Genomic DNA, 17,064 nt, shown 5'->3' with positions numbered 1-17,064 from the left:
ATAAATCGATGTGTGCTCCCGCACCTTTGGTTGTTGGGCCTTGCTCGTAGCTTGGAGAGCTGCTGTGAGCTGAGTCTGCAAGGGAAAAAGTGTCTTTTCCCCACAAACACTCACTAGCCAGGTTTTATGGTAGTGGAGGAGGGCTGCTCACCACCTCCAGGTGGAATAAGGAGCAGATTAACATTAACACAGCCCACCAGACCTCGGCATTACCAGCTGTGCTTGGAAATGCTCGAGGTGCCCCAGCAGCAGCACACAATTACAGGGTGGGCAGGCAGAGCAGGTCCATGGCCATGTCCTGCCCTCAAAGGTGAAAAAACATAAGGAAACTGGTATGCATTGAAGTCATGCTTTAATAGGTGACATTAATGTAACACTGCCATACAGCTCTGAATGCTGGAGAACACAGCCCGGGAACTCGCTGCAAACACCTACAGCCAAAACTCAACTGGCCACAGCAGGGAACAGCTCGTTTTGAGCACTCCAGCCTAGAGCTCACAGTGAAACCCCATTAAACACAAAAACTGCACATCACCACACCAGATTTATGAGCTATGCCCCGACTGAGCATACGTTCACACTGAAAACTTCATTAAATAACAAAGTTACTATAAATCTGTACAAAAGCCATAATTAACAATTTTTTTTTACTTATCTTTTATTAAAGAATTCTCACTCAACATCTTCAAGTATTTATACCTGTAGGTAAGTGTATTCTTATTGGCAATTTAACACCATCTTTTCATAAGAAAGTCATTTAAAAAACATTAAAGCCTTTTTCCAGCATGTGTGTGACCATGAGCATTAAATAAAAAGCCTGCAGACTTTTTATTTTTTTTATCCCCACACGCATGGATGTGGCATGCTGCACAAGGGCCTACAGTCTGGGAAGGCCAATCATAGATCAAATTCCTTGAAAGATGAACTTCTGAAGAGCTGTAGCAGAGAGAGGAGACACTGACGTTGCACAGGCTACTGCATCTGCTCTCTGATGAGGCAAGCAAGCCTTTAGCCATCCCCTACACAAAACAAACAGCACCTGAAAAGCCCAAAACTAAAACAAACAATCTGAGCAAACCGCGAGTCCAGACCTTCTGGCTGTTGAAAATGTTTCCTCTGCTTCATGAAACACGTCCTCTGTTGTAAATCTCCAGGAGCAAAAGTGCTAAATTGCTCAGTGCTCCTTCAAACTCGGTTGAATCCTGCACAGGTCAGGCAGAACAGCTCGCAGAGAGGTCAGTAACATTAAGGCAGGCAAGGAGCTGGCAAGGGCTGAAAGTAAATTCTTAAGGGCTGTAAATGAATAAACCAGACAAGCGTACCCCCACCAATTAAAGCTTCAATTAACCGGCCCACAACAAAGCCCCAAGTGGTTAGCAGACATGCTACACTCGAACGTGCCCTCGCTGTCTGACACGCTGATCATTAATGGTAGAATGATCCTGCCACAGCTAGGAAGCGGGTGAGATTTGAGACAGCTAACTGCACGCAGCAGGCCTGCAGGAAGGATAGCCCCAGAGGTCATCTCAAAGCAACACCAAAATCTGAAGAGATGCAATGACAAAATATTTATTCCGTTTCAGCAATCGAGGAAGAAAGACCTTTGAACTAGCAGCGGGCATATATAGCTGTGGAAGACTATCAAGCTCCTGAAGGTGGTGGAAGAAGATGGGGAAGAGCAGCTCCAGCCAGCTTTACACAAAGCCTGAAGGTATCTCTTAGAAACCAGTAGACAATTTGTGTTCTTAACAAATCTAACAAGCACTAAGAAGCCAACTTCTGCTGAGGATCAAGGGAAGAGTTACCCAATGTTTCTGCACCCTGGAGGACAGTATCTGGACACAAAGGTTAATACTGGTCAGAGACACATTATGGCCTTACGTTTTATCCCAGTCTAAACTCAAACCTATTTTCTTACAGGAGGAAAGGCAACTACACTCCCACATGATGCAAAATGATAAAGAAGTTCCACGGTAATAGAAAGGTCTGGCAAATCAGGCATGCTATCTTACAGTAAAGTTTGTGTATTTAATAAATACTTTCCTAGTTCAAACAAGGAAACTGATTAATTTCCCTCTTCTTTAAAAAGGGACATACCAGAACCAAAGCAAAGTGCAAAAATCCCTGTTGCTCCATGATAGTTCTGAACATCAGATATAAAACAGGAACAGGACACAGCCTGTTTAGGATGACAAATCATTTAAAGTTTTCCTGTTTAGGGTAACCGAGAGCTCGTTCTCAATGAAATCACTACAGATGACTTAAAAAAAAAAAAAAAGTGTGGAAGGGTGAAAGTGACACAGGGTCTAGCCTGGATCAGTCCAAATAAAGTTTATTTTTCCATGTGTCTGTGGTGTACAAATCAGTAAAGCTGGCTCCCAGCAGTTAGGGCAACATCATCTCTGCTTGCTCAAGTGTTTGCTGTGCCGGTCTCACTCCGCTACCTGTTCTTCATCAGGTTCTGCTGCATGCAGCTCAGAGCTATCAGTTTCCTGTATTGCAAGCTCAGCACTGTCTTGTTCAGGACAAGCAGATGTCATATTCTGTTCAAGACTCCCTGGAACTTGTTTCTTGCTCGTGGCTTTTGCTTCTTCTTCACATGCATTTGCTGCCTTTTTATGCTGTTCTATCCCATCTGCCTCACTTTTCCTTCCCAGGAGCACGCTATCACAGTGGTGCTGGTCACTCTTTGCTGTGACTTGCTCTGCACCTAACTCCAAGCCATCACTTGGCGGAGATGTCCAGCTAGTCTTAGGAAGCATGGAAGCAGCTGGGCAGCTCAGAACCCCACCATTAGCGTCACCCCTATCCTTCTTACTAACCTCCTCCTCAGTCATTTTTTTCTCAGCAGCTTTTTCCTCCTCAGCCTCTGCGTTTGAAACAGGTGGATGCAACTGGGCACTGCGGGCTGGCAGCCCCATGTTCAGGTTTATGGCCAAGTTGAATGTTTTGTTTCTTTGCGTTCTTTTATCCACTTTCCTCCGTTTTACCGTGGCATCAGCAGTCTCTGGCACTGTTAAGTCTTTGGCATTTACATTGTCTTCTTTCAGTGTTTCCTGGCCCTCTTCTGTTTGCAGGAGGGAGCTTGAGGGGGAGATTTCTGCATCGAGTGCACACTCACCAAGATTACGGGAAATTTTCTCAATATCAGGAGGGCTTTTCAATGGTTCACTCTTTATATCGTCTGCCACATTTGCATCCAGTTTTCTCTTCTTGCTCTCCTTTGCACAATCATTCTCTGCCGTACCCTGTGCTTCAGCCTTACTGCTGAAATCATTCTCTTCCTGCTGGGTAAACAAAGCTTCCTTCTCATCTTCACCATCTCCTCCCTCTGAAACACTCTCACTTAACCTCTCTCTCATGTCCTCTTCATTCGCTTTAAGCAACACTTCCTGGTCTTCCTCTAGAGATGGGTTCTGACTCTTTTCCACAGAATCATCACATTTTCTATCAGGTTCTTCCTCTTTACTTCCAACTGTTTGGTGCAGCTGTGACTTGGCAGAGCGGGGTCTGTACTTCGAGAGTTTGTCATGTGGCCCCCATACAAAGCTGTCTTGAGGTTTGTAGTGCTGCCAAGCGTAGTGGACTAGTTCCCTTCTCTTCTGCTTGCTTCTGACAGTGAATAGAAAGTAATCCAAGGCACTTCTCTTGACATTTGGTAACGTCTCCTTAACAAGAGTTTCAGTTAGGAAAAACTTTACCAAGTGCACTTGATAGTGTTCATATCCCATCTCCCCCAGGCACTTCAGAATGCGAGTGATCCGCAAATTGTTGTGGCTAAACCTGAGACAAACAGATGAGCAAAGTTAAGTGACAGCCTTACAAGCCTCAAGTCATAACGAACCTCTGGGGTACCTGCAGAATGCTTTGTGTGCTGTTGACAGGGATCTGTAAGAGGGCTACTTCACAGCACAGATGGGAGTACAGGCTGGCTTAATTTTAATGCATCTGTTGCAGCTGTCTACCTTCAACAGTACCTTCTTAGCCCTTCTGGGACTGCTTGGAATAAATGCCTCAACTGCTTGGAAACGATTTGACATTCTGCATCATCCACCAGTAAATAAATCCCCCATATTGGGTCAGACAGACAAGCCCATGCAGCCCAATATCCTGCCCCTGACGGTGATCTACAGGGTAAGACTGTACAAAAGTTTAAGAACACAGCCATGTAAAGATGCTGCCAGAGATTCACGACTTCAGGACTTAAGCCAGACACAACAGCTTTTTTTTTTTTTTTTTTTTTTTAATACCTGACACGCTTAAAATTGATTTTTCTTCTGAGTATACCCAGTCCTTTTAGACTTTAACACCACTAAAGATACTGGAATACTAAAGGTTAACACTACCTCTATGATAAGCCCTGCAATAATATAATGTTACCAAGTGGACAGAATGTTACCAATGATTTGCAGGGCACTTTTCAACCAAGAATTCAAAGCTTTTCACACAGCTTAAGGCAGCTTTATAAACAATCAGGGAAGCACATAGTTACACTCCTATTTTGTAGCTTAAATGCTTAACACAAAGGCATCTTTGCTACCTTTAAAATTCTTCCAGTAGTTTCTGCTTAAAATATAGATTTTATAGTACACAAGTACTTGCAGAGCAAATATCAGCATCTCCAAACCTGTATTTCATCCTTTAGGAAGCCAACAAGAAAAATGCCTGCTGTTAACAGTTGCACTGAATACAGAAGAAAAATCAGTCTCACCTGGTTTACTTATTATAAAATTCTTTACATCTTTATCAAGTGACAGAGTGTGACAACATATAGTCATAGGCTGAGACAAGTTAAGTATACATTAACTAGCTAGCCTTCTTATCAACAAAAGCCTCTATTTGCCAAAGGTTGAAGATTTTATTGACTTTGACTTTTTTTCTTCTCATAAAAGTGTATGGCTGTAGTAAATTACCAGTAGTATAAACAGAGACTTACCGGTTCAAGTTTTGAAATCTTTCAGCCCAATTCTCTGCTCTCTCAAGTTCTCCAGTCTCCTGGTTAGTCAGAATTATTCCATAAAATCTCAACATGAGCTGGTAAGCACGTATAAACCTTTCCATGACTTCCGTGGACTTCTTAAAAGCCTGAAAACAAGGGAAACCAATGAGTACAAGCTGCAACTCTCTAATTACCTGCATCGTTAAGTGGCATTTTGAATTTTAAACACAGATTAATTTTATCACTCATCACTTCATTTGCTGCTAGCAACTTGCAGACATACATAAGACAGACAACTGCTTAACAGCACTTGAGCAAGCCCTGTTCACATTAGGTCCCCAAGGAAGCAAAGGAAAAGAAAAAAAGCTAGACTTCAAATATAAGGCATTCAGGGAAAATTTTTTTAAAAGCTTTAAATACCTCAATTTCTTGAAGTGTTAGTGGTTTGGCACGCCAGTTCATCCCATGTTCACGTAAAGGGAATAGCCTAAGAGGAAAAAAGTTTTCAGCCCAGGTGATCAAAGATGACACTCAGCCCAGGGAACCCACTTTGTTAAATCTTTCCAATAATTGTGCTATCACAGGTGCCTCTCGAAGAGCTCATATACTTATGGACATGAAAGTACTTCAATTCATGACAAATCCATTCCATAAAATAATTGTACACACAGGTTGTAACAACATACTTATTTGCATCTCTCACTGCCTTAATATTTTGTTCTGCAGTACGTCAAAAGACCATTCACAACTGAGATCTATTGTCACAGCTGCACTGGAAATCTGTCTTCAGGATTTCCAGAGCACTGCTTCCAAAAGAATCTGGGAAAAAAATGAAATAAAAATAATACCCACAACCTGACAAGTTTCAGTCAAAAGCTCAAGACTAACTCTTGGTCTATTGGGAAGCCAAATTCAGCAATGCACATACAACTGACTTAAAAGAGGCATTATATTCATGCAGGCACTTTACCACTGTATGTATGAATGGTTTTCTTCCAGAACTTCATAGTTGTCCCACCACAATTCAAGCAGAGTTTCAATATGCAAACCTGAAGAGAAAAAAAATAGAAAGTGAGGCAAGAAGAAATAACACCAAATGAAAATTAAAAGCTACCCAGTCATCCAAGGTGGCCCATTATCCATCAGCAGGCATTAGTATACAGACATTAGCTTCTCTAATAGACAACTATCCTGAGAAGTCAGGAAAAAAAACAACTAGTATTCTACTAGCAAACAAAAATTAAGGAACATACAGCAGGAACAAAAACATTTTTAGGGGATTATTTTTTTGGGGTGTGTGTGTGCACGTGTTTTTTGTTTTTAAATCGTTGTCCCACATGGACCACACTAATCTTTCACCAAGTTAAACAGCTGCAGTAGAGCAGCACTGAGCAGTCATCAAGCAAAGTACTCACCCTGAGGCAAAAAAACAATTTCATTTTTGTAAAAGCTCAAGTTCCACATCTGTTCTTCCTCCTCATTTTCTGGTTCTGTCAAACCCTGGAGATGAGAATAAGAAATCAACAAGCAGCATTGTTTTCAAGCGCAGTATTCACTTCAATGCTTCTTACTTTCCTTCCCTCTTGTTCCCAGCACAGGCTAAATCCTTTAAATGTTTTGGGAAATAACAGCTTGTTTCTGATGCACCCACATGCATGTTATCCCTTCCCCCTCACAAACTAAACCTTTAAAGGTCTGAGCCTGTCGATGTAAAGATAAGAGGGTGTCCTCAAACCTAGAACATGTTCCTAAACTTAGCGTGCAGTGGGGAAGAGCCACAAGAGAGGTGCATTATCATTAAGTCCATACCGGGTAACGATGCCTGTATCTCTGCAAGTCTCTTGCTGCATTCCAGTTGCGCCTGCCTGAGAACTAGAGAAAAGTGACAGATCAGACATCCAGAATAAAGTCGTCTTCTGAAAAAAAAAAATAAAAATGGAAAGAAAAAACTGAACTCAGCATCTCTCACGCATGCTCCTCCCTTGCACCCTCCACCCTACTGTCCCAGCAACCCAAGAACTGCCAGTTTCTACCATAGTTGTTCCCCTGTATTCCTGAAGGCTATTTAGGATTACAAGAAGTTAACACCATCTCCTTGAACCAAAATATTTGTTTGTATTTCCAGTCTTATTAATCAGGGTCTTTGTGTTTTATGCTTATCTTTTATCCCAGACAGGTTTTCCTACAGAAATGGTCAGAATTAGCTGGAAAGTCTCTGAATGATAAAATCTCATTTTGTTTGTTAACTTGGGTTTTAGTTCATCTTTTAAAAACCTTTATCTGTTTGTCTCTGAGTCACTATATACCTTAGTCATGACAGAGATCATACTTTAAATTGTTGAATTCAAGACACAGAAAGATCATTCAAGACTCCTTTTGCCTCTAGACACTATTAAAGTGAAACTTTCTTCATCTTTGCTTCCTCATCTAGAACAGCCTTGCTGATGTGGCATCATGATTTAGACAGTGAACAATAACAGAGCCACATGGTCACATTGCCTATTTTATTCCCGTGACAATCATCTTCATTACTGCTCATCTCTCCAAGTGACAAAACTTTATGCCAAGCCTACCTGAAAACCCATCTGAGACAACGGTAACAAATTTGAACTTCTTTCCTCCTACAAAGAGAAAGCATTTAGTAGGAAACATATTGAAACCAAATAAATAAATATATACCAGATGAAGATACCCAGAGCAGTAATTCGCATGATTCCTATTAGTTGCCAAGTGACAGATTTACCTAGTTACAGCTGAATTCACATGATTCATAATTGAAATTCCTATAGAAAAAAACTGCAGAGCCACATTCACCTGACAATTCGGTATCAGGTTCTCCTTACTACACAGATATGGTGGATTCAGTTCAGTTGTAGCATCTACACTGAAATCACAAAGAACAGCTTCCTTTCTTCCTCTGAACTTTGTGAAAGTTGCAAGCATGACATCACTTAAAACACATTTTAACTGAATTATGTGTGTGTTTAGGTATATTTAAGTGGATTACTTCAGATTTTGTTACAATTCATAAGCAATACAGATTTAGTCTTGCTATGTGCTGAACCATCTGGTCTCAAACCATGAAAAACCACTGAAAAGCATTCTGAAATGTCAAGGCAGAGCTATCAAAATGAACGAGGCTGCTTGTGAACAGAAGTATCCTGCCAATGCAAAGCACACCAGAACTAGCGTTCAGCACCAGCCAACACTGGGAGCAGTTGTTGTGAAACAGGGATAAGCTGTGCACCATCTTGCAAAATCAGTGTTTTAAGAAACTTAGAAGAAAGAAGCAGCAAATGATCTCCTGAATTATTTTTAAACTTCATTGGATACTTCTCAGCCTCCTTCGCCTAGAGAAAAGTGAAAAAGAAAATCACTTCCTATTGAACAGCAAACGCTGATCACTGGTTCTGTTAATTAATGTGGGAACGGGATTAGATTTTGTAACACCTTCTTTCAACGAAGTCATCCCTTCAACAGACCTGTTGATTGTTAAAATTTACGAAGCATGCACAGCAGTAGAGAGATCAAAGCTTTATCTATAGAGAGAGGTCATCAATACAGAATTTCTAAAGTTACATTTTACATATATATTTACACACTATGATTCCCCCATATTTTGGTGACAAGAGTTTAAAAAACTTTTTTATTTTTTATTTTTTAAGATGTATTAACCTGTGATGTCTTAAAATAACGCCTGTCTACACTGCAGTACATTTCCCAAAGGCACACAGCCCACACAAGATTAGCAATCCATGCACTAGTGCCCATCCCTGTGATCTGTTCTGCCAATACAATGGTTAGAAATGCATGTTAAGTATAAAAAGCTTTGCTACACAGTTAATGCTGGAAAAAATAAATAAATATGCAGCTTCAAACCCAAGACTGGGAAATATGCTCAGCCAGAACGTCAGTATTAATCTTTTGTTCAAGATGTAAGCACAAACTAGGATTTAGCACTTCGAAATTCAATGCTTTTAATTGTAGGTTTTGAAACCCACAGATGAAATCCTGATACATGTGAAATTAATGAGAACTTTACTACCAATTACAGGGGAATCAATTTACAGACATTCTTTATGCTTAAGAGTTTAAAATAATGTCCTTTAACACAGTTAGCTGGGAAAGACAATCAACTGCCTCCAATTTTGAGAAAGGAGTAGTTTGCTGAAGAATAAGCAGAGATACAGAAACAGCACCTTACAAAATTGTGTTACTTCTATCTAACTTGGCTTAGAAAGAAGATCCAGGAAGAAAGCAGGCTGGAGCACAGCAAAGAACAAGATGTCTGAGTTTTTCCTCTCTTTACTTCCTCATCTGTCCACGGAGGTGTTGCTCCTGGGTCTCTATAAACTTCAATTCAAGCCACACAGAAACATAACCTGCCCTTTCTTTCCAAATTAGGGAGACAAACTTGTATGCATAAATCCAACCTCCTTATTTCTCTCACAACACTGTCAAGCAATTTTAGGTGGGTTTCCCTCTCCAGCAATGCCACGCATCAATCAGAACTTGCACTGCTTTGTGGAGAGTGAGAGGAAAGCAGAGAACAAAGCTAGAGAGGGTAAGTGGACAGAACTGGCTGGAAACATGGACAATACATGGACGGTATTTGGCTGGAAACTGAAAACCAACTCCAACTGAAGGGGATGTGCAAAGCATCAACAAGACAAAGAAACAAGAAAGAAGACAGAATCCTTGAGGAGCAATTGAAGCTTTTTGTTGGTGGAGAGTTAGGAGAAGGCAGAACTACAGGGCTTGTTACATGGCTCTGAGCAATGGAGCATGAACCCTGTGCACTACAGCAGACTAATAAGCAAACTTTTCAAATGAGCACAAACCCCAAGATTTTCTACACTTAATTTTAGAAGAAGCTAAAAGCACCGGAATGCAAAAGAGGTGAAATGATACACTTGCAGGAATTTCAGATTGCAAATCTGGAGCATTTGCAAGAGGCACAAGTGACATGCAAACACAGAAGTAAAATTTGAAGAAGGCTTTGAAAGCGTGTAGTGAAAAAGAATAATAAAAAACTCTAACCTCCTTATTGAGAAAACACTTTAGTAGCTTCTTGAATATAGCAAACCAGCTAGACTGAGGGGAGAAGAATTAGAATTAGTGTAATACAAGCAGAAGTAGGAACTTATGTTGGAAACTGATTCATGCCTTAGGCAGGTTGTCAATGCACAACTGATAGCAGATATTTTTGTACTCAGCCTCACTCCCCTTAAAAAAAATAAAAAATAAATAAATCAGGCACTGAAAGATAAAGGTGATTACGCATTCACCACCGAAGGAAGAACTCTTTAAAGATGCAGAGCAATACTCCGTAAGTCTCAGGGAAAACATCGTTCTTCGTAACGTAAAGTTTGAAAAGTCCACTCACTGGAGTGAAAAAAATGCTCCTTGCTTTTTACTGTTGTCATAGTCCAGAAGTTGCTCTAGGAAAAAAAATCTGAAGAACAAAACACATTCAAAAAGGATAATCTAGAAGTTTGAGAGGCGTTTTATGAGGTTTTAGAGCTTGTACACAAAACCAGAGCTTTAACTATGAACAAAAGAAAAATGACAGTGTGCCATCAAACAACGCAAGTCACTTAAAGAAACTAGCAAGGATTTTCTGTGTAGTACCACAGCTATTCCTAATGGAATATCTGTGACCTTTCACAGATCTGCATACATAGCTAAGGCTTCACTATGTTCCCTGCAGTAAATCCCATGAAAATGTACACATACATCTGCATTAACATTTTGGTTTTGTTTGCAAAGTATAGAGGGCACGTTATGGTATGAAGTCGCCGGTGTTTGGAAAACTACGTTTACCAGATATATTTATATATATGTGTATATAAATGTTCTTTTTTATATAAGTGAGATTATTTTATTCACTTAATGTTTATAAAATAAGATTAAAGTTCAGTATTAAACTCCTTTAAGAATATATTAATTAGACAGCTTTATCTGCCTATTTCTATTCTGAGGACAATTTACTGAAACAAAACTAAAGTAGAAGATAAGTTTCGCTTTCCTTGAAAGGGGAGGAGTTAAATTAATGAACAGTAATGGGTTTCAGCTGAAGGCTGAAAAACGGAGAACAAGTTTTGCAATTGCAAAGCCGTGTTGCAGAAGTTGATGACACTCAGAACACTGATGCTAAGTTTAGGAATTTTAGATAAAATTAACAAGTTCTTTTTACATCAAATTAACACCATTTTAAGGCAGTGGGAGAAGCGCTCGCACTTTTCATCACAACTGCACGCGTACCTGCAGTTTTTAGACCACCAGTGAATCTTTTCCACTTTCAGAGCTGCTCTATAACACGCTCCCTAGGAAAAAAAAAATGGCTACAAGAAATAAAACCTTACAGTTCATTTTTTGTAAGCGAACAGATGTGATGGTTCTCGATGGCATGAAAGAGCGTAGGCAAGGACACTGTAGAAAGAGTAGGATACTAACACAAAACGATTAAAACCAAAGAGCTGCTGAAAAACACTGATGTATGAAAGTCAAAGTGCCCGTGTGAAGTGCAGTCAACCGGCTGGCACCCCCCAGAACACAGAAATTGTGTTTACGACATAAAGAATAAATGAGAACCCAGCACATCGCAGCCTGCTGAAACCTGAAGCAGCTGCAGAGCCCCAGCACACCTCTGCCTTCACAACCTTTCCCTGCAGAGCTCGTTTCCAAACGGGCTGGATTTTTTTGGGGGGGCTGAAGATTTGCTTCCGCAGCACGAAGCTGCAATTAAAAATAATTGCTCAGCGCCAGAACGGCGACCACAACCCAAACCACCTTCGGCTCCCTGCAAGCCGTTTAAGCTGCTCCGGTTGCTGACTGAAAATTTGAGTATTAAGGAGAAAAAGGGCCCAAAATCCCCGGCGGGAGGGCTCGGCAGGTGCAGGGAAGGGCTATGAGGGGCTGAGGCCTCGGAGCCCCCCCTGTGGCACCCGCCGACCCCCCCCCAAACCCACCGGGACTCACCTGGGCCTGCCCGGAGCCCCTCGCCGGCTCCTCCGCATCCTCCAGCCGGTCTTCATCGCCAGCCTCCTCCTTCTCTTTTTCCTCTTCTTCCTCCTCCTCCTCCTCCTTCTCCTCGTCGTCGTCCTCCTCCCAGGTGGAGTCGTACTGCCATGAGCGCGCCTCAGCCCCTGCCTCGGCCTCCTCCTGCCTGAGGCCGAGCCAGGCCGCCATGGGGGAGCGGGGCGGGGAAAGGGAAAGCGAAAGGGGCGGCGGGGCCGGCACAAAGCCCAGCACGTGGGGGGCGAGGAAGAGGAGGAGGAGGAAGAAGAAAAAGAGGAGGAGGAAGAGGAGGAGGAATCGCGGTGCTAAAGCCCGCCCCGGCCCTGCCCCTCACAGCCAGCAGCACTGGGGGGGGGGGGGGGGCCGAGGACACGTTAGGTGAGGTGGGTGCTGGGCTCCTCGCCGCGCAAGCAATGCGGACAGATTAAGCGAGAATTCCTTTTATTAACTAATAAGTAACGCGGTGGAACAAATTCGGTAGTGTTTCAGCCCGGTCACGTGGCTTTTTGGTGGCCGCGGTCCATCTTTGCACCGCTCAAAAATAGTGACTGCAATCCTAGTGTTCTAGCATATAAAAAGTGTTACAACATCAGTAAAAAAATTAAATTGTAGAACAGGGTTAATGCTTTGCAGTACCAATTCCACTTAACATTTTATAAAACCGCTTTAAAAATAAATAACAAAGTACAACCCCCCCCAGTTTTATACTATTGTAGTACAAATGGATGAAGCAACACCCTCAGGTTTAGGCACAGCTCAGCTGCTCCCTTTCAAAACCATGTGATGCTGCTGGATGCTTTATTTAGGACACATTAATTATTCTCTCTAGGGGCATTATCGTTTTCACTCTACTTACAGTATATAAAATTGTAAAAACCGAAAATATTTACATCACTAAAGGTAAAAGTTGACATTTCTCCAGCAAATGGTGTGAAAGAATACTTCAACACAGTAGTTATCTGTATTTAAAAGTATTTTAGTTTTACAGAACCAACAAATTCAGACATTTGATACAAACGCTATGTTTGCATAAATTAAAACGGCCAAACAACGTAACCCATAGAGGGTCTGTGATATTCACAACAATAAAAAAGGCAAAAAACAAGCAATTCAAAAATTACAGAAATAACCCATACTTCTCATGAATTGAGGCTCTGTGTTATGACCGACACTTGTTTCATGAACTACGCCGAGACAGTGTGTGCTTCTGGTTGGAAATGCAAACACAGCAACTGTTACAAACGCATAAACCACTAAACGCTGCCAGCTTCCTTCCTGAACGCCCTGAGAAGGTAGCCATCGCTCGGCTACTCAGTGCCAACCAGCAAACAAATCAGGAAAGACTGGCAAAGTCTTGTACGCATAAAGCCAATGTGCAGATTCTTCGAGTACCTGGCTCAGGTATCTTCTCCTTTCTGAAAAAGTTGACGTAATGACTATCCTGCTACTTGTTTTTAAATGTTCCATCCTTAATTTTTTCTGCTTTTCACAGCTTTATGTTCTGCGTCGTTTTGCAGCACTTGGACTGGAAGGATTACTGTTTGCATTTAAGACCTTTTCAGTGACTCTGTTGCGCTTCCTTTTATCAGATCCTTCTTTGGACCCAGAATCTGATGAACTTTTCTCTTTCTCTTTGCTGCTTGGCTTTTCAGTTGTTTTTCCTAAACTTCCAGAGGGTGCAAAAACTGAAATAGAATCAAAGTAATGATTCAAGATCAGACTTATAGGTAAACAAGAACTGATATCAAATTTCTTTATATTACGTAAAACTTTTCAAGCCAATCAATTCTTAGCATCTTTAAAGACACTTTAAGTATTATTCTCACTTTTTCAAAAGGCACAGCGTGCTTTTATTATTTACTTTAAAGATAGGCATGTATACTGACAGGCTAAAAGTGAAATAAAACAGTACTTAAAATACTAAATAGGAACACTTACACAACATAGGACCATTCTATGAAATTTATAATCAGAAATGGTAATTACATTTGGTATTATAGATACCAAACACACCTGAACATCCAGAATAAGAAATTTAATATACCTTTAAAATGTGTGTTTAGATCTTTTATTACACTCAATCTTAACACACCACTTTTTCCGTGATGTAAAGATTATGAAAATACATAGTTAACGGTTGGCTTGGCCTGTCATGGTAATAGCAGGATCACTACTGTTCATGTTTGACTTCATTCTACGTAAGATCTTAATAAGCTTCATTTAAAAGAAGCAAGACAATGCAAATAAAATGGAAAAAAAATAAGAAAAAACAACCACTTTTCCTTCCTTCCTAATTAAGCATACCGTCTTGTAACCTTTTTTTTTTTTTTTTTGATTTATAGGCAGTAATTTCTCTCATGAGATCCTATCACAGATTACTTTATGTTCGCTAAAACTGGGCTTAACTTTCTTTCAGAGTTTTTTTTGTAGTTGTTTTTTCTCATACTATACAGTAGAGAAATACAAATCTACCTTCTTCTGGACCTGCATGTGTTTCCATTTCTTCTTTGATTTCCTCTTTCACTTCTTCTTCAATCATTACTTTTCCTACAGGAATGATCAGTAAGCAATGGTTAGATCATTTTGAGAACCATATGTAGGTTCTCAGCTTTCTATATGAGTAGCCTCAGCATATGTGCACAGTGTATACAAATATTCAGTTCAACATTCAGCATTAATTTGGAAATGTTCTTCAGTCCTGTGACAGAGAAATGTAGCTAACAGTCCAACAATACTAAGAGCAAGGCGCATGTCACACAACAAAAAAGTTCCACTGAAATTATTAATAGGAACAAAGTAAAATGCTAATTAGGAAAAATGTATTGCAATTCTTAGATATGATTCTCTACTGCATTTTTAGTATAAAGTTTATTACACCTAATAATTGAGAAGCATTTCACTGTAGTTTAAAATATCTTTTGCCTACACCCAGAAAGAGAAGTTGAATCTAAATGGTATAAGCAGAACCTGTTTGTGCCATATTAACATCCCATTTATATTATATTTAAGAATAGGAGAAATAATGTATGGAATCTAACCAAAGGCCTATCTCCTACAGTGGAGAATCAAAGAGGCTTATAGGTGGGAAATATGAACCACACAGGCACCGTGATCCTTTCTCTGATAGTTTTGTTCTGTCATCAGTTCACAAATTCAAGAGATACTGCTGTATCTGTTCAATACCTCTTTTTCATGAATAGACCTAATACACCAGAATGAAAGAATAGCCATGTATTGGCATGTTATGTTCTTTTTTTGTTAGTTCCGTTAAACTACTTGTTCTAAGATGAGATTAGAAGAACAGAAAGCAAGAGACTGCTATCACATCTTACCTTCTCTCACTTCTTGAATCAATTCATCAGGAAGAACAAAATTCTTCTCTATATTAGGGAATGGAAGAATCTCAGATTCATGCTTAGAAAGAAAAGAAAGATTTTTATGAATGATTTTGGTAAAATAAATAATTTGGATGTAGAAATGCAATCCCAAACTATTTTAAGTGCAATTAGTAGCTAAATAATTCTTAACAAGATACTCAGACACTAGAGAATCAGGATGCTCCTGATGTCAAACTGATTACTAAGGTCAAGATAATTGAGATGAGGACACCAGACCATAATCATGAGAGATCATTTCTATAAACTGATCCTGGAAAATTCTTAATAAAAACACGTATACCTCCCTGTTTGGTCCTTAAGTACCTGTGTAAATGTTTGCTGGATCAGCATGTTGGCAATAAAAAAAAAAAATCTCCCTAAAGTCAGAACACAGTATAGGGAAAAAAAAAAAACAAAAAAAAAAAACACTTTACGCTTTACTGCTTTCCACCTAACACACTCTTATACAAGAAAAACTTCATCATTTCACTCTAACATGTAATTCTCAGTAACATGAAGGTTTGCTCAGGTCCAGTGATTAGGGCCTATCAAAACTCCTGAATGACAGCAGGTACGAGTGTGCCTGCGTCCCTCTTTTATACTCACAAGAGCCTGCATGTCATACATGGTGCTCAGATGGTCCCAAATCACTTTGGAAGAAATCTGCCGTCCGATGTTCTGACTGAACTTATCTCGGATACAAATCATGTGGAAATGGCGATTCACACCTGAGGTGAGAGTTCAGTGCAGTTAATGCTACTAATAATCTTATTTGTGCCACAGAATTTAGAAAAATACACAAAAAATCAACCAACCAACCATATAAAATGTCATTACAGGGAAATCACGTAGGAAAGGTACCCGGCCGTTTTTTCACCCTACATTAGAGGTGCTATCTGAGGAGGGGCTGAGAACGCCTCACTGGGTACCGCTTTCCCCACGCGGCCAGAACTTTTAGTGAGGCTGTGTGAAAAAAATAACCCCAAAAACCAGGGCACCAAGGCCGGGAAGGCGAGGCTGCCTCCGAGAGGCCGCTAGGGGCAGCACCGCAGCGCGGCCGGGGCCGTGCCACCCCCGGAGGGGGAATCCCTCACACGCCCCCCGCCCATCCCCGGCGCCCTGCTCTCCTCCCCGGCCACCGCCGCTACTCGAGCCCGCGGCTTCACCGCGGCCTAGCTCTCACCTACGGGCTTGTGGCCCAGCATGGCGTGGAAGAGGCAAACCTCCACTTCGGGGCTCCACACCACCACCGCCTCCTCCGCCGCCGCGGCTGCCGGGGGCACGCCGGGCTCCGGGGCTGAGGCAGCCGCGGCGGCGGCGGCCGCGACGGCGGCAGCGGCGGCCGCGACGGCGGCGGCGGCCCCCGGGCCGGCCGAGGGCAGCGGCGGCTTCTCCACAGCGGCGGCCGAGCCGCCCTCCGCCTCCCCCATGGCCGCGCCGCAGCCGCCGGGCCCCCGGCGCCCCCTGCCGTTCCCCCGCCGCCCGCCGCCCGCAGCGGCTCCTGCCGGCCGGAGGGAGGAAGGGAAATGCCCCGCTTTGGGGTTTTTAGTGGACAGAAGGGAGTTTTTTGAGGGGTTTTAGGTTAGTTTTGGAGGCGGAGAGCCGGGGGAGGAGGCAAGGCACGGAGATGTTTCTCTGAGGGGTGAAAACCCTGAGGGGTTTTGTTTTAGGGCGTGAAGTAATCCTAAGGCAGTGGTACCGCTTTTACTTCACGTTTGCATGAGGAAA

General features: G+C 41.7%; 2 protein-coding genes across 4 annotated transcripts; both read right to left on the bottom strand.

Annotated features, from left to right (window-relative positions):
* Positions 1 to 335: 335 nt before the first annotated feature.
* Positions 336 to 12,247, bottom strand: OGFR (opioid growth factor receptor). Of its 3 annotated transcripts, XM_068700010.1 has the most exons (9): positions 11,921 to 12,247; positions 9,980 to 10,033; positions 7,513 to 7,560; positions 6,749 to 6,811; positions 6,355 to 6,439; positions 5,910 to 5,988; positions 5,360 to 5,426; positions 4,937 to 5,085; positions 336 to 3,783 (listed from the first exon to the last, which is right to left on the bottom strand). In XM_068700010.1, the coding sequence occupies exons 1-9, from the start codon at positions 12,128 to 12,130 to the stop codon at positions 2,433 to 2,435; spliced, it is 2,106 nt and encodes a 701-aa protein (XP_068556111.1). In that variant the 5' UTR covers positions 12,131 to 12,247; the 3' UTR covers positions 336 to 2,432. The 3 variants fall into 3 exon arrangements, with proteins under 3 accessions (XP_068556111.1, XP_068556112.1, XP_068556113.1); XM_068700011.1 differs by lacking the exon at positions 9,980 to 10,033 and having other exon boundaries at positions 11,921 to 12,245; XM_068700012.1 differs by lacking the exons at positions 7,513 to 7,560; positions 9,980 to 10,033 and having other exon boundaries at positions 11,921 to 12,246.
* A 667-nt stretch (positions 12,248 to 12,914) lies between these two features.
* MRGBP (MRG domain binding protein) lies at positions 12,915 to 16,805 on the bottom strand. The gene is made up of 5 exons (XM_068700017.1): positions 16,520 to 16,805; positions 15,943 to 16,064; positions 15,292 to 15,373; positions 14,432 to 14,506; positions 12,915 to 13,644 (listed from the first exon to the last, which is right to left on the bottom strand). The coding sequence occupies exons 1-5, from the start codon at positions 16,764 to 16,766 to the stop codon at positions 13,454 to 13,456; spliced, it is 717 nt and encodes a 238-aa protein (XP_068556118.1). The 5' UTR covers positions 16,767 to 16,805; the 3' UTR covers positions 12,915 to 13,453.
* Positions 16,806 to 17,064: the final 259 nt, after the last annotated feature.

The sequence above is a fragment of the Anas acuta genome, chromosome 16 (assembly GCF_963932015.1).
Source record: "Anas acuta chromosome 16, bAnaAcu1.1, whole genome shotgun sequence".
Lineage (NCBI taxonomy): Eukaryota > Metazoa > Chordata > Aves > Anseriformes > Anatidae > Anas > Anas acuta.
This window is presented reverse-complemented; position numbering and strand designations above follow the sequence as displayed.

Bases quoted from the DNA above. Each gene is read 5' to 3' on its own strand.
- MRGBP (XM_068700017.1), bottom strand. From the start codon at position 16,766: ATGGGGGAGGCGGAGGGCGGCTCGGCCGCCGCTGTGGAGAAGCCGCCG. The intron at 16,065-16,519 runs GTGAGAGCTAGG...CTCTCACCTCAG, and splicing joins GCTGGGCCACAAGCCCGTAG to GTGTGAATCGCCATTTCCAC. The intron at 13,645-14,431 runs GTAGATTTGTAT...ATTCTATTTCAG, and splicing joins ACATGCAGGTCCAGAAGAAG to TTTTTGCACCCTCTGGAAGT.
- OGFR (XM_068700010.1), bottom strand. From the start codon at position 12,130: ATGGCGGCCTGGCTCGGCCTCAGGCAGGAGGAGGCCGAGGCAGGGGCT. The intron at 5,989-6,354 runs GTGAGTACTTTG...TTTTCTCTTCAG, and splicing joins AATTGTTTTTTTGCCTCAGG to GTTTGCATATTGAAACTCTG. The intron at 5,427-5,909 runs GTAAAGTGCCTG...TTTTCCTCTTAG, and splicing joins AACCATTCATACATACAGTG to GCTATTCCCTTTACGTGAAC.